The sequence below is a fragment of the Cherax quadricarinatus genome, chromosome 19 (assembly GCF_038502225.1).
Source record: "Cherax quadricarinatus isolate ZL_2023a chromosome 19, ASM3850222v1, whole genome shotgun sequence".
Taxonomy (NCBI): Eukaryota; Metazoa; Arthropoda; class Malacostraca; order Decapoda; family Parastacidae; genus Cherax; species Cherax quadricarinatus.
Window position 1 is genome coordinate 40,946,605 of NC_091310.1, and position 23,531 is coordinate 40,970,135.

Sequence of the window (23,531 nt, forward strand, 5' to 3'; positions counted from 1 at the left end):
TTTCAGTGACTAACAAAGTAAGGTTGTGGAGGAGTGTGAGGGAAGTCGAGGTTGTGCGACACAACACAACACTCCTGCCGCTATGGCCGACGCTGCTGAGAAACTCTCAAAAAAGTAAGATTTATGACATAACTCTATTAAAATTTTTCTTAATATATTTATATCGAACATTTCCAAAGACATGTGTGTGTAGGATTCGGTAAAATGCTTTAGTTATTGTCCTTATTTAAGGTAAAACAGGCGAGGGCTGTTCATGCGGCAGCATGGAAGACTGTCAAGATGTTTTGCCGTACATATTATAGTTAATGTATTAACGTCTCAGTAAGTCATACCTCGACTGTCTGTGAAGGTTGGTGGAGGACGGTGGTACGTATGAATAGAGGAAAGTTATAACCAAAGGCTTTACCTGGTGTCTACCCGGAATGTCTTAACAGGTTCATCACCCCCGCGTCCTGATCCCAGGCCAGGCCTCCCGGTCCCAGGCCAGGCCTCCCAGTACCAGGCCAGGCCTCCCGGTCCCAGGCCAGGCCTCCCGCTCCCAGGCCAGGCCTCCCGTTCCCAGGCCAGGCCTCCCAGTACCAGGCCAGTCCTCCCAGTCCCAGGCCAGGCCTCCCGCTCCCAGGCCAGGCCTCCTGCTCCCAGGCCAGGCCTCCCGCTCCCAGGCCAGGCCTCCCGCTCCCAGGCCAGGCCTCCCGGTCCCAGGCCAGGCCTCCCGCTCCCAGGCTAGGCCTCCCGCTCCCAAGCCAGGCCTCCCGCTCTCAGGCCAGGCCTCCCGGTCCCAGGCCAGGCCTCCCGCTCCCAGGCCAGGCCTCCCGCTCCCAGGCCAGGCCTCCCGCTCCCAGGCCAGGCCTCCCGCTCCCAGGCCAGGCCTCCTGCTCCCAGGCCAGGCCTCCCGCTCCCAGGCCAGGCCTCCCGCTCCCAGGCCAGGCCTCCCGCTCCCAGGCCAGGCCTCCCGCTCCCAGGCCAGGCCTCCCGCTCCCAGGCCAGGCCAGGCCTCCCGCTCCCAGGCCAGGCCAGGCCTCCCGCTCCCAGGCCAGGCCAGGCCTCCCACTCCCAGGCCAGGCCAGGCCTCCCGCTCCCAGGCCAGGCCTCCAGCTCCCAGGCCAGGCCAGGCCTCCCGATCCCAGGCCAGGCCTCCCGCTCCCAGGCCAGGCCTCCCACTCCCAGGCCAGGCCTCCCGATCCCAGGCCAGGCCTCCCAGTACCAGGCCAGGCCAGGCCTCCCGGTCCCAGGCCAGGCCTCCCAGTACCAGGCCAGGCCTCCCAGTCCCAGGCCAGGCCTCCCAGTACCAGGCCAGACCAGGCCTTCCAGTCCCAGGCCAGGCCTCCCGATCCCAGGCCAGGCCTCCCGCTCCCAGGCCAGGCCTCCCGCTCCCAGGCCAGGCCTCCCGCTCCCAGGCCAGGCCTCCCGCTCCCAGGCCAGGCCTCCCGCTCCCAGGCCAGGCCTCCCGCTCCCAGGCCAGGCCAGGCCTCCCGCTCCCAGGCCAGGCCTCCCGCTCCCAGGCCAGGCCAGGCCAGGCCTCCCGCTCCCAGGCCAGGCCAGGCCAGGCCTCCCGCTCCCAGGCCAGGCCATGCCTCCCGCTCCCAGGCCAGGCCAGGCCTCCCGCTCCCAGGCCAGGCCTCCCGCTCCCAGGTCAGGCCTCCCGGTCCCAGGCCAGGCCTCCCGCTCCCAGGCCAGGCCTCCCGGTCCCAGGCCAGGCCTCCTGGTCCCAGGCCAGGCCTCCCGGTCCCAGGCCAGGCCTCCCGGTCCCAGGCCAGGCCTCCCGGTCCCAGGCCAGGCCTCCCGGTCCCAGGCCAGGCCTCCCGGTCCCAGGCCAGGCCTCCCGTTCCCAGGCTAGGCCTCCCGGTCCCAGGCCAGGCCTCCCACTCCCAGGCCAGGCCTCCCAGTACCAGGCCAGGCCAGGCCTCCCGGTCCCAGGCCAGGCCTCCCAGTACCAGGCCAGGCCAGGCCTCCCGGTCCCAGGCCAGGCCTCCCGGTCCCAGGCCAGGCCTCCCGGTCCCAGGCCAGGCCTCCCGGTCCCAGGCCAGGCCTCCCGCTCCCAGGCCAGGCCTCCCGCTCCCAGGCCAGGCCTCCCGCTCCCAGGCCAGGCCTCCCGCTCCCAGGCCAGGCCTCCCGCTCCCAGGCCAGGCCTCCCGTTCCCAGGCCAGGCCAGGCCTCCCGTTCCCAGGCCAGGCCAGGCCTCCCGTTCCCAGGCCAGGCCAGGCCTCCCGTTCCCAGGCCAGGCCAGGCCTCCCGTTCCCAGGCCAGGCCAGGCCTCCCGTTCCCAGGCCAGGCCAGGCCTCCCGTTCCCAGGCCAGGCCAGGCCTCCCGTTCCCAGGCCAGGCCAGGCCTCCCGGTCCCAGGCCAGGCCTCCCGGTCCCAGGCCAGGCCTCCCGGTCCCAGGCCAGGCCTCCCAGTACCAGGCCTCCCGGTACCAGCCCAGGCCTCCAGATCCCAGACCAGGCCTCCAGATCCCTGGCTAGGCTGCCTGGAGGATCGAGGCCTGATGAACCAGGCTGTTACTGCTGGCTGCATGCAGCCAATGTGCGAACTACAGCTCGGCTGGTTCAGAACTTGACTAGGAACCCATCCCGTTACCTCATGAAATGTGTAATGTAAATGGTTTAGAAAACTAACAAGTTGACGAATGAGGCACTTGCGCAACATTTGGGAATCTTTATTCTGGAAACATTTCACCAGCCAGTGGTTTCTTCAGTCCATTATAGAGAGTGGTGGGAGATGAGGAATAGTTTGAGGTAATCAGTTTCTCAGTATGGAGGTGATGTGTTCAGGTACACGCTTGTGTATGATAAGGACCAAATTCTAGGGACATCTGGCATGTTAAAGTGTCCTATGATCAGAATTATTGAACCCATTCCCAGCTTCCTAGAATGGCTTGGATTACTTCCAAGATCCTAACTGGTGGAGCTTCAAATATTCACAAACAGTGCCAAAAATTAAAATGACAGTGGAATGAAATTCAAAAGTGAAGTTGCAGATTTGACAGTGTGTATAAAATAGTGTTAAATTTTTTGCCTTGTTAAATTGCATTAAATAAATTTCAGTTTACCTCTTCTGAACAACTTCAATATTTAATGGCTATTACATCTTAGGGCCAGGGTAGTGCCTATTAAGTTTTGTTTGTGTCCAGGCAAATTTTTGTAGTAAAATAGTAAAAAACTTAGAATTGTTAGAATTTGTATCATAACTGGAAATGACTTGTTTGAATGCTTCAAATTTTCACAGTTGGTGTGGTTAGTTGAAGTTCAGTTAATTGGAATATCTTGAGCAATTTCAAACAGGCTTTGTCTTAAGGCTATGGAACGTATGATTGGAGCGAAGAAAGCCACTATCATGCTAAGGCATTTTAGGCAGACTTAACCTAATACCAATCTTGATAAAAGTACAGTATACATTTGCAGAGATGGGACTTAAATACTAAAGACAGATGTGGTAGAGTGGTAGGTGGAATCGCCAGTGGAATAACCCACTAGTGGAAGTAGGTCAGGCCTATAGATTAGGCAAGCTGAAATTCGTTGCGTACTAGTGGCTTTCTTTTGTACCTGAGTGTTTTTTTGCATGTAAACTACATTATTTTTATACCACACAAAAAGAAATAAATATCTGAAGTTGACTTAGATCTCTATCACAGCTCAGAGGTTCTCACTGGGGTTAAGTCTGGGGAACATCCTGGCAAGTCATACGTGTATAAAAACCTTGCACCACACTTTGTGAAAGATTTGGGCAAATGATATAACAGTTCTAGGTACAGTGGAACTTCGACTTACAAGTGCCCCTACTTAAGAGTTTTTTGAGATACGAGCCATCACTGTCGATTTTTTGCTCTGAGTTATGAGCGAGCTTCCCCCTCAAGGGAGGTTCCTTGACGCTGGTGAGGGGCCCTTGATCTAGGGAATTGGATCTGTGCTCCAGTTCCCTAAATTAAGCCTGAATATTTTCCATCCCCTCCCCTCACAGGCGCTGTATAATCCTACGGATTTAGCGCTTCCCCATTATAATAATAATGTGTGAGCTTCAGAACGCCACCGCTAGTTGGCGCAGCAAATGCCACAACATCCACTGAGCAATGCATGTGTTTACCGTGCTGTAGAAGCATTTTTCTTGTGTTTTGCTTGCGTTTTGTGCAGTTATTTTGATATATTTCTTTTTTCTAACCATGGGTCCTAAGTAAGTGCAAGGACAGTGCTGAGAAAAAAAAGAGGATGATGTCCCTGGAATTAAAGCATGAATCCATAGATAAACACAAGCGAGGTGTGCAGGTTGTGGGTTGTAGCATTAATTAAGGGTGTAGCAAGTAAATCAGTGAAAAGTCAAGTGAAAAAAAATAAAAACATATTGTAGCAGTTAAGTTCAGCAATAAAGTGTAGCATTAAGAGTGTAGGAAGTAAGTTAAGAGATTAAGCAATAGAAAAAGGACGAAAAAAAGCGAACTCCTCCAGTGTTGTTGTTGGGGTTTATAGGGCCACTGACAGCATACACCACTCTGCCAACATCTCTTCTCTATGTATGTACACTTTATAAAACCAGTTTATTTCTTTACATTCTCTATTATGTTTTATTATGTTTTTATACAATATTTCTTATTTATAGATACATTGTTTCAGCGTTTTCCTTATGAAACTAGTGATCTATTGCAGTTAGTCTCAGAAAATTCTACTGAATGAACAGCAATGCAAGCAACCATAGGACCTGTCTTTGTAATACTCATTTGTATTTTATAGTTACATGTTTACAATAATGTCTTATCACTGATTTCATCATTGCTTAGTTAATCTTAAGTTAATTTTAAGCCAGCCCGTAATGCTATGCATATAAGTGGCTTTGGCATGCTGCTCTTACCTGTATTTTTTGTACCTCCGTTTGTATGCTAAAATTTCTAAATAAATAAACATTCCATTTTCTCTTATAATAAGAGCATGGGAAGATATAGTCAGAGCGGGAGCGGGAATGGCCGCCCCCAATCACATAATGACATATGTTACTCATTCTAGAGTATATATCATGTTTATATGTTATTTATATTGTTTATTATGTCATATTAGATCAGTTGTGATAGATAAGCTGTAGAGTTGATATTAGCATTATATTGAAGTATTTTGTACTGCCTCCCGGGAGCAGGAATTCCGCTGGAACAGATTAATGGCATTTCAGTTAATTTAAATGAGGAAAATTGATTTAATATACAAGCAAATTGAGTTATGAGCTAGGTCATGGAATGGATTAAACTCGCAAGTCAAGGTTCCACTGTATTAGTTAACGTTAGTAGAGATGTGTTTTGAGACTTCCCTGGATGTGCTTTTGGTGTGGGCATGTCATCAAGACTCCTCAAGGAACTAACGCAGCTATTTCCTCACAGGATGTTCACACACGCTGGTGGTTTCTGTTTCCCTCGTTTGATCGCCTGCCTTGTGTAATCCAATGATTTTTGCATTAGTCTTTTATGTCATCAACTTATTCCTGCTATATTAATTTGTCACTAAAGAATCCCAAGACTTCCTGCCTCAAGTAGCAAAGCCAGCACAACTTTGTCTCAGCAAACCTACCAGGGTAGGGTATTATTTTGGACATTAAAGTATGCCAGGTGCCTCCACCTGGCATACTAGGGTGCTCGACTGTTGTGGCTCACATCCTGGGGGAGATGTAAGGCCTCCAGTGGAAATAAGATTGACACTCCTCGATGCACAGACTCTATTGGGTTATTCTGGGTGGCTAAACTCCAAGTTTAACCCACTCAGGGTCCATGCCGTAGATCTACAGCTTTATGTTAAGGGTCCAAACCGTAGATCTACGCCATGAGCTCAGCTCACTCTGATAAGCTGTGAGCGGTAAATTTGGGCCTAGATATGAGAGAATATATCTATGTGGTATGTGTGCACCACATAAAACAAATCCTGCAGCACGGTGCATAATGAGAGAAAAAAAACTGAGACCGTAATTTTTGATTAAAGCAGCAACTTTGCAGTGTTTTTCCTATGTTATTTATAGTTGTGTTGTATAGTTGTATTTTTTGGTCTCATTTGATAGAATGGAAGATATATTACAGAAATAGAGATGATTTTGATTGGTTTTAGTACTGAAAATGGCTTGAAACTAAGCTCAAAGTAGTGGAAATGTTAAACTTTTGCCGATGTTCAAGAGTAAACAAATGACCTCACACGTCTAATACACGCCAGCTGGTGGGTCTAATATACATTCACAAATGTGCTGATATTATTTATACAATTATTACAATATTGCATGACAGTAAATCTTCTATTTTCTGGTTTTAATAAAAATTCATTATGCGAATTAAAAATCAAAATGGAATTCATTTGTAAAGCCTGAAAATGTAACTAATGAACAGAGGAAATGTTAGTTTAGTGCCAGGAATGCCTGCATTGTTTATTCTGGACCCTATTTTGAAACTGGAATATTTTGAACTTTGCACTAAATTGGCCAAATTACCAATTTCCAATCACTTTATTTTGTAGTTGAAACGGTCGAGTTGGTGATTTCTTGTGCTCAGTTGGTAGAATAAAAGTAATACTAGTGAAATAGCTAAGAATTTGGTCGACTGGAATAAGGTAATTGGCCTAAAATGGGAGTCAAAGTCGGCAAAATCACCGATGCATAGATATCGCTGACACATCAAAATTCATGAGAGCATAATTTCATTAATTTTCCATCAAATTTCGTACTTTTTGTTTTATTACCTTCAGATAAAGATTCTCTACCATTTCATAAAAAATGACAATTATTTTTTGAAAATTCTTGGACACTGATGCACACTTTGAAATTTGGCCTCTGGACCTTGAAAGGGTTAAAATCTTATATTAAGCTAACAGCAGAAGTAGGCATTAAAAAAATAAAATGTAAAATGCATACACAGTACATTCATTACTTGCCATATTTCGCAGCTTATTAGACGCGTTTTTTTTTCCCATAAAATGTCTCCTAAACCCACCCTGCATCCTATGAAATGAAAGTCAGTGATGAACAAATCTTATGTTGCTGATCAGTTTTTTTTTCTTTGCTCTTTTATTGTAGGCTTAAGCTTTTGCTTTACCTAAGCTGATTTTGACTCGGCCCTATCTGAGATATACTGTCCTATTACCGTATACTACAAGAAGAATGGTCAGCATATTTAAGGATTTTTGTTCTGTAAGGATTTGCCCTACTTGGGAACCAAACTTGAGTTCCTTTGGATTTTGTCATTTTGCATTGTTGCATTCTTCAAATTTCCTCGTCTTTATGGATTGTTCAGCTAGCATTAACTAGTTTAATTCTACTGTATATCTTGGGGAATGTCTCGTTTAACCCCTTCACTGTCCAGATCCCCCAAAATTAATATTATTCTGTGGCCACTTTTAAAAAACTTCTGAAATGGTAAAGAATCTTTTTCTGAAGGTAGTCACAGTACACATGTATAAGTATAATATGTAATGAAAAACTAACGGAATTATGCAGGCTCAAAATTAGTGATCTTTGCACAGTTTATGCATCGGTGATTTTTTTTTCCTTGCTCCTTTCCATCAAATTCTTAGATATTTTACTAGCATGCCTTTCATTCTACCACTTGAGTGCAAGAAATCGCCCATTTAGCTATTTAAAGTAACCTGTAAGTGCACAGAATTTGGTAATTTGGCCAGTTTACCTCAGGCCTCTCCTATATTACACTTGCCTTCCATTTTTAAATTCTTAGCCCTTAAACGATCCAAATGTATATATACGTTCACCTAAGCAGTGCCCCGTATATTTTGAGAAAAAAAAATTGTTTTGTTTTTTTAATTGGAAAAAAGAGCATTTGGTACCCAGGCATCCCCAGTTTTTTTTTTCATATGGTACACTGAGTGTTCACACACATTCTCTGATGTCTAGGTGACTCAGGCCTGTCATGCCAATGTTGAATTAATGACAAATGAAACGTGTATATACAGTATACGTTTATGGCCCTACATGAGAGAACGTATATATACGTTTGGACCGTTTAAGGGTTAATTACACAAAAAATAGAAGATTTACTCTATTTCTCTCATAAAATCTAACCAGGAATGTTTGGTCATGGTTTACCGTGTCACATAATTGAATCAGACCTATTAAAAGTCCAGTAAACAGACTGGGAGTATTGGAGGGGGGGCCTTACCCATCCTCGGGAATATTGGCAAAAATCAAATATTTCCACTATTTGAGCTCGATTTCATGCTACTTGTGGTTTTGAGACCAATTAAAATCATCTATATTTCAGTAGTATGTTTTCCATTTTATTAAATGATACTAAAAATCTGCCAATAAAACCATAAAAACTATCCGGGAAAACACCTCAAATGTGCTATTTTAAACCATACACACAGTCACTGTTTTGTCTTTACCATCATGCATTGCAGGAGGCAGAATTTTTTTTATGCTGTGCATACTATAGGTCAAAACCTTGCCAATAAAATCCCAAGCTCAGATACCCCACCAAATGACTACCTCACTGGCAACTACCCGAACACACTGTTCCTAGCTCCGACTAACCCATATGAAGTCTCCCTTATTATCAACACACTGAAAAACAAGGCAGGAGATTTAAATACCTTACCACCCTTTATATACAAAAAAGCATCACAAGTACTATCACCAATCATTGCAACACTCTTTAACAAATCCATTGAATCCTCCACCTTCCCTACAGTTCTCAAAATAGCAAGGGTCACCCCGATCCATAAAGGAGGAGACCAAACAGAGTTGAATAACTATAGGCCAATATCCAATTTACACCCTCTCTCAAAAATCTTCGAAAAATTAATTCATAAACGAATCTACTCCTACCTCATCTCCCAAAACATTCTCAACCCCTGCCAATTTGGATTCAAGCCTAATAAAAATACTAATGATGCTATTATACACATGCTAGAACATATATACACTGCAATAGAGAAAAAAGAAGTCCCACTGGGGATCTTCATTGACTTATGTAAAGCTTTTGATACAGTTGACCATGACTTGCTCCACGTAAAATTGTCACACTATGGTATTAGAGGGCACTCCCTCAACTACCTCAAGTCTTACCTCAGCAACAGAAGCCAATATGTGTACGCAAATGGGGCAAGCTCTTCCGCACAACCAATTACAGTTGGTGTCCCACAGGGAAGTGTCCTTGGCCCTCTTCTCTTTCTCCTATACATAAATGACCTACCAAATGCTTCGCAATTACTCAAACCCACACTTTTTGCAGATGACACTACATACGTCTTCTCTCACCCGAGCCCAGTCACGCTAGCCAATACTGTAAACACCGAATTACAGAAAATATCTACCTGGATGAGGACTAACAAACTTACACTAAACATTGACAAAACCTACTTCATTCAGTTTGGTAACAGAGCTACAGATGTCCCTCTTAACATAATGATAAACGGATCACCTATCACAAAGCTAACAGAAGGAAAATTCTTAGGAATCCACCTCGATAATAGACTCAAATTTCATACACATGTACAACAAATTTCTAAGAAAATTTCCAAGACTGTAGGCATACTATCGAAGATACGGTACTATGTTCCACAGTCAGCCCTCCTGGCCCTTTATCACTCTCTTATTTACCCCTATCTCGCCTATGGAATTTGTGCATGGGGCTCAACAACAATTAACCATCTCAGACCACTAATTACCCAACAAAAGGCTGCAGTTAGAATGATAACAAATTCTCACTACAGGCAACACACTCCACCAATATTCAAAACACTCAACCTACTCACCATACAAAACATCCATACTTATTATTGCACCTATTACATACATAGAACACTTAACTCTGATATTAACCCTCCCCTCAAACATCTCCTTGCCAACCTCAACAGAACACATGACCATAACACAAGGCACAAAGCACTCTTTGATGTTCCTCGTGTCCATCTCACGCTATGCAAAAACTCAATGCACATAAAAGGCCCTAAAATCTGGAATTCATTACCTGTAAATACACTACCTGTTTACAAATTCAAGTCTCTTCTCAAAGTTCACTTACTCAAAACCAAATAAATACTGAATAACTGAACCTTATGAATTGTATATCCAAAATGTTACTCACAATTATATCACATAAATGTTAAACCTAGGACCCAATCTAACTTTGGTAGACCATACAATAAGTGTCAGGGGCCCAAGACTGTTCAACTGCCTCCCAGCACACATAAGGGGGATTACCAACAGACCCCTGGCAGTCTTCAAGCTGGCACTGGACAAGCATCTAAAGTCAGTTCCGGATCAGCCGGGCTGTGGCTCGTACGTTGGTTTGCGTGCAGCCAGCAGCAACAGCCTGGTTGATCAGGCTCTGATCCACCAGGAGGCCTGGTCACAGACCGGGCCGCGGGGGCGTTGACCCCCGGAACTCTCTCCAGGTAAACTCCAGGTAAAACCTAACAGAATACTCCATTCTACTGAATGAACAGCAATGCAAGCAACCATATGACCTGTCTTTGTAATACTCATTTGTGCTTTATAGTTATCTGTTTATAATAATGTCTTATCACTGATTTCATCATTGGTTAGTTAATCTTAAGTTAATTTTAAGCCAGCCCGTAATGCTATGCATATAAGTGGCTTTGGCATGCTGCTCTTACCTGTATTTTTTTGTACCTCTGTATGTATGCTAAAATTTCTAAATAAATAAATAAATAAAGAAACACTTGCTGCACTAATCCATTCTCTCATATCTAGGCCAAAATTTACCACTCACAGCTTATCTGAGTAAACTGAGTTCATGATATGGAACTATGTTAGGAACCCTGGCCTCAGTGATGTAGTTCTATGTAATGGCCACCAAAATGGTTAATTGATCTTAAATTAACCCTTAAACTGTCCAAGCAGATCTATGTTCACATGCGTAGTGCTCCAAAAGTAGATCTATGTTTTTTTTTTTACATATTTTCAAATATATATATATATAAAAAAAAAATGTAGATCAGAGTTTTTTTACACATTTTCAAATGTAAAAAAAGAAAAGAAGATCTACTTTTTTTACATACTTTCAAATGTTGAAAAAACGTAGATCTACGTTTGGACAGTTTAAGGGTTAAGAAAAGTAGCAGGTCTGTAGACAGGACATAGTTTCCTTACATCTGTTGTCCATGTTCACCCATCAGTAAAATAGGTACCTGGGTGTTAGTCGACTGGTGTGGGTCACATCCTGGGACAAAATTGACCTAATTTGCCTGAATTGCTCTGCATAATAGGGGCTTTCTGTATAGTAGTATGTTATTGATGTCAGCTAGGCCTGTATATCTTATACATGTACAGTGGACCCCCGGTTGTCAGCTGGTTCTGTTATCTGCCAACTTGGTTATCGGCCGGTTTTTCGGTGCTCGGTTATCGGCCATTAATTCGGTGATTGGCCATTTGGGACGTGTCCATCCACCGGCTGGGGCTGCTTGCGCGTCAGTTTGGCTTTGTCTCTAGGTGGCTGAGGAAGCTTCTGCTCATGCATCCAAACATTTCGCTTGTTTTCCATTGTTTTTAGTGTTTTTTTTTTTTTTTTTGCAGTGTAACTGTGAAATAAGTAACCATGGCTCAAAAGAAAGTTCCTGTGGTAAAGAAAGTGAGAAACACCATGTAATTTAAGTGTGAAGTGATAGAAAAGTTTGAGAGTGGTATGAAGGTGGTGGAACTTGCCAGGATGTACAGGAAGAATAAATCAACAATTACATCCATCCTGGCAAGAATAAATCAACAATTACATCCATCCTGGCAAGAAAGAACAAATCAAAGACACTAATGTTGCAAAAGGAGTAATTTTCGAACTAAACAGAGGCCACCAACAATGAAAGAGATGAAAAAGTTATTATTATTGTGGATTAAGGAAAAAGAATTAGTGGGAGACAGTGTTGTGGAGTCTATTATTTGTGAGAAGGCAAGGCAGTTGCATGAGGATCTTGCAAAGAAAATGCCTGGAACAAGTGAACAGACTGCAGCTGAGGAACTTGCTTCAGAGGAGGAAGAAGAGGGAGTGAAGGAGGTGCCTTCAGAGATTAAAGAGGTGTGTGCAATGTGGACTAGGGTACAAGCTTTTGTAGAGAAACACCACCATGACAAAGCTGAAACAAGTCATATCTGTAACATGTTTAGTGACAAAACCCTGAACCCTGTCCCACTTGTGACTCTCCCTGTCCAGTGACTCTCAAGCTGGTCCTAGTGGCATTAAAAGACAAAGAAGGGAAGTAACCCCAGGGAAGGTTTTTCTACCTAAATTCTTTATAGAGGGGGATTCCCCTTCCAAACACTAACTCCTCCCTCTTTCCCCTTCCCTATCTTCCAGAAGCCAGAATTAGCCTTCAATAAAGGTATGTAATACTTACATAATTGTTAAAAAAATTATTTTTTTATGAATATTTTTGTCTGGAAAGGATTAATTTTATTTCCATTAATTCTTACGGGAAATATTAATTCGGTTTTCGGCCATTTCATTTATCGGCCGACCTTCTAGGATGGATTACGGCCGACAACCGGGGTTCCACTGTACTTGTAGAAATAGATATTATTATTAACCATCCAGAAGTTGAGTACTACCAGCCTGTCAATGCAAAATAGAAGCTTGTTAAGTGTTTTGAAGTGCTAGTAGGATTACTGGTCGTCTTTCTTTTATTAACACTTAAGATAGCAGGTAAATCTTTAAAAAGTTTGCTCACATTTAATATAGAGTACGTATACTGTAGTTATCTTTACTGTCATGGATTTTGTAATAGCTTTTATTCCTGTAATATTTTCTTTCCTGTAACTGTTAACAAAACAAATAGTAATTAATACCAGGTATTCCAGATAACAATATTAAAAATGAGGGCAAGTTTACTGAGAAGTGCCTGGAGAGCAGTGGCCTCTCTAGAGGCAGCTCGAAGGTTGTCTGCCAGGAGTCAGTTTTCCCCATGCTTGGCAAGCATCTTCCTGAGCAACACCACATTGTCTTATTCTACCAGGAGGTGGGTGAAACACTGAAAGCAGCAAATTCTAGTTAAAGTAACATTGAATTTTAAGTTCATACAGTTTGAAAATCTAGGTGCTGTTTATTGTACATGAAAAGAAGACACTGTATCTGTATATTGCTAGGATCTGTGTTCCATCTTCAGTAAGAAGAGGCTGAATGATATTAAAGCATCCTATTTTAAAAACAGTTTTTTTAATAATTTTTTTTAATTTGCTGCTGGAGAAGTTTCACTCATCCTCTCTCCTATTGACTGGTGATGAAAAACAAGGAATTACTGTGCTTATTTGTGCACTGAATTAGACTCTATACCTATTTTTACAGTACAGCATTTTTGAGTGTCTTCATGCCTTATACAGTACTGTACATAAATATTAAATACTTGTCACCCTACCTTTATGGGAAATATCCTCTGTTGTAAAGCAAAATGCAGTTGACCCTTGAACAACACTGGTTTGAACTGCGCAGGTCCACTTGTACATGGATTTTTTCAATAAATATATTAATTTTTTTTTTTTGGAGATTTGCAACCCAAAAAATTCAGAAAAAGTTAGGTATGTCATGAATGCATAAAGTATATGTAGATACTAGTCTGTTTTATCATTTACTACCATAAAATATACACAAATCTATTTTAAAAAGTTAAAATTTATCAAAACTTACATACAATTACAGGTTGTACATGTTCTATTCGCAGTCGAAAGAAATGTAAACATATAGAAAGACGCTCTCGCTTCACACGGTGAGGGCCTGGGTTCGATTCCCAGCCAGAGTAGAAACATTGGACGTGTTTCTTTCCACCTGTTGTCTATGTTCCCCATCAGTAAAATGGGTACCTGGGTGTTAGTCGACTGGTGTGGGTCGCATCCTGGGACACTGACCTAAGGAGGCCTGGTCACAGACCGGGCCGCGGGGGCGTTGACCCCCGGAACTCTCTCCAGATAAACTCCAGATAAACATGTACGTATTATTATTACAGATCATTCATGTTCCATTCACAGTAGAGAGAAATGTACACAATCATAAAGGTTCAATATTCATTCATAAAGAAATATGAATTTCTTTTTCACATATCTTTTTGTTTTTTATATCTTTTGTTAGTAATAAGTATAACAGCTACATTGTTTTGTATCATATAAGGCAATATTGATGTAGGTAATGACAGACAGATGATTGATCTTGTAAACAGATTGCGTAAACTTACGGTATCGATAAATACAGTGCAGTACTGTCAGTGTATTTTCTCTTCCTTATGATTTTCCTAATAGCATTTTCTTTTCTCTAGCTTACTTTATTGTAAGAACACAGTGTATAATACATATACAAATTGTGTGTTAATTGACTGTTTGTTATTGGTAAGGCTTTTGGTCAACACTAGGCTATTAGTATCTTCACCAGGTGCCAGATCATCCAGGCTGTGATGGATATGTGGGGCAGTGGGCCTCCAGCAGCAACAGCCTGGTTGACCAGGCAAGCACCAGACGAGCCTGGCCCATGGCCGGGCTCAGAGTAGAGAAACTCTTGAAACTCTTCAAAGATATATCGAAGGTATTAGTTAAGTTTTTGTGGAGTCACAAGTTATACATGGATTTTTGACTGCAAGGGGGGGGGGTCAGTGCCCCTAACCCCCATGTTCAAGGTTCAACTGTACACAGTAGACCGTCGTTTAACATGGTAGTTACGTTCCTGAAAACACCGTGTTAGTCAAAACTCTGTTAGACAAACTGAAGAACTTGTGGGAAAAATAGTTATGTTCCTGGGAGCCCCCAAAAAGCCAAAACTTTTTTTAGACCAACAGATCTTACAAAAATAAAAGAGAATATGTAATTGTAGTGCATTGTTGTAATATATGTATTACTGCTTAAGACTACAGATGCAGTAGAAATAATAGTATTTATCTTAAATTGTGGGTAATGGTGTTTGTGGATGATTGTGAAGAGAGTGGATACGGATGGTGTGGCGCTACTGGGCTGAGGTGGATGGTTGTTGGTTGTCGGCAGAAGTGGATGGTAGAGGTTCTGGTACTGAAGATGATGGTTGTATTGGAGTGTGCATAAATTCTGTAATAAATCTCTGGGCTCTTTTACGCTGCAGTACATTATACAGCTGACGGTAAGGCATCATCAGCTGGTCTAGACCCCGTTTCAAAGTACTACTTTTAGATTTGTCAGGGTCCTCTTCAGTGAAAAAGTCTGCTGGTTTAGCAGCAACATGGAACCACTCGCATAACTGTTGCAGTGTTAACTGTTTTTCTTCAGGTTGTTCTTCATCTTCTGTTATGTGGCTCCCTTGTATCTGTTCGAGCTCTGCCAACATTTCCTCTGGACTCCTGTCTTCTTCATCATCTTCTAAGAGCTCATTCATATCTTCAAAACCATCAACTGGAATCTCTTTGCCAGCTGAACAATTTCCTGAACCTGACTCAAGCAAGGGAAAACCAGTGAAAGAATTAACTACAGAAGGCCATAACTCTTCCCAGCCTGCATTTAATGTTGATTGGGTCACTTCATTCCATGCACTTCTAGCATAGCTGATGGCACCTGCAATATTAAATTTATTCCAGAAGCTCGGTACTGCCAGGTTGGAGTCAGAGTCCATTGATGCAACTAGTTTTTTGTAACTTTTTTTTTGTGTAGTTACACTTGAATGACTTAACTCCCCAATCCAGTGGTTGTATTAGAGATGTTGTATTTGGAGGTAAAAATGTAACTTTTACATGTGGGGTCACATCCAGCAAAGTTTGTGGATGAGTAAGGGAATTATCAAGTATGAAGAGAGCCTTGAATGCAAGGTTCTTGCTGTGCAGGTAAAACTTGACTTCATGAATAAAGTGATGCTTAAACCAGTCAATAAATATTTCCTCTATCATCCATGCTCACTGGTTTGACCTCCAAATTACTGGTAAGGTGTTTTTATCTACACCTTTCAAACCATGAGGATTCTTAGAGCTGTAAATGACCTTTGCTGCCTTGAAGCCCAGGGTACTTTTCACTTGCTGACTGATATAAGTTCTTGTTGGCATTTTTCTTTTTTCCAAAAAACACTTGTCTCGTCAGCATAAAACACTTGATGTGGCTCATAGCCACCCTCAGAAATAATTTCCTGCAATTCAGCAGGGAAATTACTTGCTGCTGTATGATCAGCTGAAGCACTTTCATCAGAAAACTTAATGTTATGTAACTTATTATGTAACTTAAAGTTGTGGAACCAGCCTGTGCTAAACACACACACTTTTTCAGGCCTGCCTTCCTTATCACACCCTGCTTTAAACAAATGTAAGGCCATTTCCCTAATTAAGATGAAATTAAGTGGTGCACCTTTCTTTGTCTTTTGTGCGATCCACTCAAGCAACAAGTTTTCAGTTTTATTTACTTGCTGTGACCTGTGTCATTCTTCTCATGAGGTGACATCTTAGGTTATTCATTACACAAGCTCGTATATTTGCTTTGTTCTTTTTAATTGTACGAACTGACGCTTCATTAAGGCCATAGGCCCTCGCTATATCCACCACACATGAGCCACTCTTAACTCGTAAACAGTCCAAATGTATATATACGTTCTCACTGCTACTGCCCCAAATGTATATAAACGTTTTATTTTTCCTGCCTTCAAATATGGCACGATTGGCCTGAGATGCCTTGTTAGCATAGAATGATTCTTAACACTCAGTGTGCACTGTATTAAAAAAATCTGGGACCACTTAGTACCTTGTGGGAGCACCAGTTCAAATGAGCACCAGCTAAAGCAAACATCATGGCAAACACCTGGGATTCATTGATTTCATGTAGTATTAACTCTCCCATTTTAAGAGGAAAGTGATGTTGACCCTGAGTTTAGTGGCTTTGAGGTGGACGTGGCCATAAGTGGTCAAGGAAATATCAAAAAACCTTGATAATAACCCATGTGCAACATTTGTGCAACACCCTTTCAGAATGTCTTATAACCTATGCCCTAAATAAAGAGAAACAATTCTGGAACGATAAACTTGTTCAGCAGGCTGGCTGATTGGCTGGCCAGCTGCATGGCTGGCCAGCTAGCTGCTGGCGGCCTGGCTCCGCTTGTTTGCCTGTGTCTGTCTATCTCTATCTGTCTCTCTCTCTGTCTATCTCTTTCTATCCGTCTCTATCCCTGTCTCACAGGTACACAAATACAAGTATACATAGTGTAAATTACGTTGGATAACTCAAAAAATCCAGACAAAGTGCTATACTCTCCTTGAAGATATGAGTAAATATGATGTAGTCTTGTGGCTCTCTCTGAGACAGAGAGCCAGATGGATAGATAGACAGACATGGTTTGTGTACCAGCGAAAACAAAACGAGGGCCAACACACTCTTATCTTATGTTATCTCATCTTATCACTTCACTGTCAGGGGTGGACTGAGGCTTGTTTTACATGCTTCAAGTGAACTTATTGTATCATCAATCCATCATCATCATCATCAATCATCATCATCATCAATCATCTCCATCCATCATCATCATATTATTATATACTTCCACATATCCAAAACATTGCTGGGGCCTATAAATACTTTGTATATATTCCAAGACAGTAGTAAATCACCAAGGCACGTGTAAATGTCCAACAGTCAGTGTGTTTGTGACAATTTGTGTACGATTTCAGTACCTAATACTGGTGTCAGAACAAAGATTGGTTATGAAATGATAAGAACTACTATAAATTGTAATTATTGTAACATAAAAATTACATAAAATAATTTGACAAATAGAAAAAAGGTATATCGACAACACTTCTGCAAGCGGCAGGACTCGATGTTGCCATCACGTGAGCATCCAGTGCCAACTTCTTGGCCTCATATCTCTGTAAGTACTGACCCTAATTTTTTTTTTATCCTATAACATTTAGAAAAACATGCTCTTATTTCCATAAAAAAAAAATTATTTTTCAAAATATTCGGGGCATTGGGGTAGTGAACTTATGTATACGTTTGGACCGTTTACGGGTTAAGCTTGTCTAATATCTCGATTTTCTTCATAACTCCTAGACTTAAACGTTTAAACTTTTTCTTGCCACTTTGAGCAACACTTGTATGCCTGCTGGGTGCCATGATTGCTTGGCAGATTTAAGATAGGGCAATTCAAATAGTGTGTGTATCTAAACAAACACAGCAAACTCCTTCCTAACAGATTTGTCCAACACATGTATGAACTGGGCTGGGAGGGAGGTGGGGATGGCAGAGGGTGGCACGAGATGACGGTAGGTCTTCCCTGTTGAATCATTGGTGTAACCCACATCCCCTCCTATGAGTGACCGTGGGCTCAAAATTTTTTCCCCTCTTGGAACTGTGTTAAATTAATTTTACGAAGTGTTAAACAAAAATATGCCGTAATTCTTCAGTTGTGTTATAACCAAAACATACCAGACAAAACCATGTTAAATGATGGTCTACTGTATATTAATTAGTAACATACCCAGAGTACAGCCTCTCCTCACTTAGTGACGTACTCGTTTACTGACGACTCGGACTTACGACGGGCTTTGTGACCAGTATGCTTACCTAAATGTATATTAAAGCTGATTTCCTCTATTCTTTTTATTACAGTATACAGTACACTACTGTATAAACATTTAAAAATATACCAGAAATGTTATAAATGGTGCAAAGATGACATTAAAATAATATACTCTTCACCTAACAACGAATTTGTTTATATACACCTGGAAAATCCTAGAGGGACTAGTACCGAACTTGCACACGAAAATCACTCACTACGAAAGCAAAAGACTTGGCAGACGATGCACCATCCCCCCAATGAAAAGCAGGGGTGTCACTAGCACGTTAAGAGACCATACAATAAGTGTCAGGGGCCCGAGACTGTTCAACTGCCTCCCAGCACACATAAGGGGGATTACCAACAGACCCCTGGCAGTCTTCAAGCTGGCACTGGACAAGCACCTAAAGTCAGTTCCGGATCAGCCGGGCTGTGGCTCGTACGTTGGTTTGCGTGCAGCCAGCAGCAACAGCCTGGTTGATCAGGCTCTGATCCACCAGGAGGCCTGGTCTCAGACCGGGCCGCGGGGGCGTTGACCCCCGGAACTCTCTCCAGGTAAACCAACATAGTCTTAGGAACAGAACTCCGTCGTTAAGCGAGGAGAGGCTGTGTTGACCCAGTGACTTAGACAATGTCACTAAGAATAATTAGATTTTCCAAGAATTTTGATTGACTGCATGTTAAAGCTTGTGGTATTCTTTCATCAAGTAATCCAGTACATGTATTGTATATGCAGTACTCTATAGTTCAGAAGGAGAGAACAAAGGATGCTGATCTCTTCAGTTTGGCATACTGCAGGATTTTGAACTTAAATTTTGCTTTCAACAAATTTTTATATTCTAATAATAAAAATGACATTTTCCTGGAGAAGTATGTACTTCCAGTAACTGTGCATTAGTTTGCATGGCACTTGATGATTGTCTAGCTTACACTGCCCATTATGTATACCTAACATTATCTAACTTTGTCTCCTAACTTTACTTAATGTAACTTCACAGAGTGCAAGACATTTTTCTTTGCAGGTTTGAAAGGAAGAAAAGGTATGCAAATGAAGATTTATTAAAATATTAGATATTGGAAACTTTAATAAATAAAGGGTATTAGAAGTTAATTCTAAAAAATCCACTACACAACCCTGCATAATTTAAAAGTCTAGCACCATGCAAACTAGTGCACATGTAAGTGCTATTTTTTCATCTGTTGCCACATATTTCTCCAAAAAAAAGCAATTTTTCATTTTTAAATCTAAAAATGTATTAATACAGTAGGGCCCTACTTATACGGCAGGTTGGGTTCCAGGCTACTGCCGGAAAACAGACATCGCTGGAAAGCAGAATGCCATTTTTTCCACTTACAAATGCATATAAATTCCAGATAACAAGTTTACACTAACGTATATTAAGGTAGCAATAGAACTAGGCATTGAAAAACAATGAAAAGCAAAATATACACACAGTACACTCATTATTTACCGCAAAATATTCGTAGTCTTAATGTAGGGCAAAAGGCGAGTAGTATTTACTGTAAGAAGTTAGGTGTGATAGCCCTCCTGGCCACCCCCACCTACACATAATATACACAAATAACCCGCACATAAAAGAGAGAAGCTTACGGCGACGTTTCGGCCCGACTTGGACCATTTACAAAGTCACACTAACCAGAAGTGGAGCAGGACGGCTATATATAGGCAGGAAGAGGTGGTGGTGGTAGTAGTAGTAGTGCAAGAATGGTATATAATACCGACAAGATGAAATTAAGACACATGCGCAACACCCGGGCATCCCTATCGTAGACGTTTCGCCATCCAGCCAGCCACTGGATGGCGAAACGTCCACAACAAAGACATCTAGACGCCACACATATGTCTTAATTTCATCAGTAGTAGTAGTAGTAGAAGAGGTAGTAGTAGTGGTAGAAGTGGGGAAAAAGGAGGACGAGCCAGTCAAATACAAAGGAAGGGGAGCACTGCAAGAGAGCTAGGTGACCACAGAGGGAGACCAAGCGCACAGAGGTGCGTGAAAGGGGAAGTGGTGAAATAAATGAAGAAGGAACAGAAACACGAGACAGAAGAGAGAAAGACAACCCAGAGGAGAAAAAGGAAAGAGGGAGGAGAAGAAAAAGAAAAAGAAAAAATGAGGAGTCAGGTTAAGTCACGGGTGTTCTGAAGTTTGGAGCATTTTACAATGTAGTGGGAGAGGAAGGCATCTACAGAGACGAAGCCAGGGCTAAGATTCATACAAGGAAAGTTATGTATTAGAGAGGATTCAACTAGACGGTGACTGTTCGAGTTGGAAATAGGGAAGACAGTTTTAGCAGAAGACCAGTCAATAGGATGGCTATGATCTCTGACGTGACAGAAAAGAGCATTGTTAGTGTCGGCAAGCCTAACACTATTTTTGTGCTCCCTAAGTCTGTCAGAAAGAGATAGACCAGTTTCTCCGAAGTATTGAAGAGGACAGGAGGAGCAAGAAATAGAGTAGACACCAGGAACATCTGTAGAGGGAGAGGAGTTATGAACGAGATTAGTGCGAAGAGTGTTAGTCTGGCGGAAGGTAAGCTTGATGTCTAAGGGACGGAGAGAATTGTTGAGATTAGAAAGACCGGAAATGTAGGGAAGGCAGAGGATAGAAGAGTTCCCAGGAGTAGAGAGTTTGGGAGAGAAGAAATTACGTTTAGCACGTGAGAGGGCAGAGTCTATGAAATGGGAAGGGTAGCCAAGACGGAAAAACGAATTATGGAGAGTGGAAATTTCTGCTGGAAGGAACTGAGGATCACAGATGTGGAGGGCACGGTATTGTGCCTTTTTTTGTTATTTACACATAATACAGTGGACCCCCGCATACCGTCGGCATCACATAACGTTTAATCCACATACCGCTCGCTTTTATCGCAAAAATTTTGCCTCGCATACCGCTCAAAAACCCGCTCACCACTGTTGGTCCGAGACGCGTCCAATGTGCGCCCTTAGCCAGCCTCACATGTGCCGCTGGTGGCATTGTTTACCAGCCAGCCTCCGCGGTAACATCCAAGCATACAATCGGAACATTTCGTATTATTACAGTGTTTTTGGTGATTTTATCTGCAAAATAAGTGACCATGGGCCCCAAGAAAGCTTCTAGTGCCAACCCTACAGCAATAAGGGTGAGAATTACTGTAGAGATGAAGAAAAAGATCATTGATAAGTATGAAAGTGGAGTGCGTGTCTCCGAGCTGGCCAGGTTGTATAATAAACCCCAATCAACCATCGCTACTATTGGTGGTACAGCTGCTGCTGCTGCTGTAGTACCATCTGCTGCTGCTGTAGCATCGTCTGCTGCTGCTGTAGCACTGTCAGCTGCTGCTGCTGTTGTACCACCGTCAGCTGCTGCTGCTGCTGCTGTAGTACCGTCTGCTGCTGCTGTAGCATCGTCTGCTGCTGCTGTAGCATCGTCTGCTGCTGCTGTAGCACTGTCAGCTGCTGCTGCTGTTGTACCACCGTCAGCTGCTGCTGCTGTAGTACCGTCTGCTGCTGCTGTAGCATCGTCTGCTGCTGCTGTAGCATCGTCTGCTGCTGCTGTAGCACTGTCAGCTGCTGCTGCTGCTGCTGTAGCACCGTTGTTGGTGTGGCTTATTGAGAATACCAAGAAACAATTAACCCCAGAGGATTTGCCACCCAGGATAACCCAAAAAAGTCAGTGTCATCGAAGACTATCTAACTTATTTCCATTGGGGTCCTTAATCTTGTCTCCCAGGATGCAACCCACACCAGTCGACTAACACCCAGGTGAACAGGGAAAAATGCCTGAAACTAGTGCTCATATTGGTGAATTTAAAGCCAGCAAAGGTTGGTTTGAGAGATTTAAGAATCGTAGTGGCATACACAGTGTGATAAGGCCTGTTCTGGAAGAAAATGCCAAACAGGACCTACAGTACTCAGGAGGAAAAGGCACTCCCAGGACACAGTGTCTCATCAGTCATTGCTGCATCTTCAATATAGGTAAGTGTCATTTATTCTTCATTTAGTAGAGTAGTACATGCACAATATATATTGTGCATGTACTACTCTACTATTGTGCATGTATCCTTCTCTTTGTGTGTAGGAAAATGTATATTTCATGTGGTAAAAATTTTTTTTTCATACTTTTGGGTGTCTTGCACGGATTAATTTGATTTCCATTACTTCTTATGGGGAAAATTCATTCGCATACCGATCATTTCGCATAACAATGAGCCCTCTTGCACGGATTAAAGTCGCTATGCGGGGGTCCACTGTATACTATGACGATGCTTAAAGCTCCATAGTGATAAAATGTATATGCAGTACACTCATTACTTACCTTAAAATATTTAAAGTCTTAATGTAGGGTGAAAGGTGAAAAGTATTTATTTGTAGAAAGTCATGTGGTAGGTAGGGTAGTGTTGGGAAGCCAGCATGGCCACCCCACCCACTATGTAAACAAACAGACGATGTGTCGGGTTATGGTTCATAAACATTCATACAAACGCCTTAGATTGTGTACAAATTGTCTCCACAGTGGTACAGTAGACTAAATAAAGACCAACACTTCCATTCTCATGTAATTTTTAGAAGGAATGATGCTCTCACAAATTATCATCATAATAAAAAAGAAGCACTAAACTCACAAGGGTCATGAGTTGCTATATATAGAGTGAAGGCATATGAAAAGAATATTTATCTACAGTTATCCCCCAGTGTTTGACTAGAGAAAACGTAATTCTTCCGACACTCCTGCAAAGCGACTTTGTAAACAAATCTCATTTATGTCAATTTTTATTTTGTGGATGTATGTATAATGTTTATATGCTATGTAACGTGTTTCTTATATAATTTTGAAGAAAATATCATAGATGGATTAATGAAAGTGTCTATATTAACGTAAAATAAGACATTTAATGTGCCCAAGAGAGATTATTATTACATAGTACACGTATTACTATGGCGTCGTGAGTCGAGAGACTCTTAGTGATTTTAATGTGTACCTGCATGCCAGCACAGTGTGTAAGTATATTTAGACACAGGTACACATAAGCATAATTATCAGAGTACATATAAAATATGCAATAACTTTGAAACATTTGA

The 23,531-nt window shown here is 42.4% G+C and overlaps 1 protein-coding gene across 4 annotated transcripts in view; it reads left to right on the top strand.

The window, feature by feature from the left end:
* Positions 1–23,531, top strand: part of LysRS (Lysyl-tRNA synthetase) — a 52,849-nt gene that overhangs the window by 731 nt on the left and 28,587 nt on the right. For 2 of the 4 annotated variants that reach the window (XM_070086720.1, XM_070086721.1), the window contains exon 2: positions 7–114. In XM_070086720.1, coding sequence (XP_069942821.1) covers positions 83–114 — 32 coding nt within the window. In that variant the 5' untranslated portion in view covers positions 7–82. Of the gene's footprint in view, positions 1–6; positions 115–12,765; positions 12,933–23,531 lie in introns of those variants that run through there. The other 2 variants (XM_070086718.1, XM_070086719.1) reach the window with 2 other exon arrangements.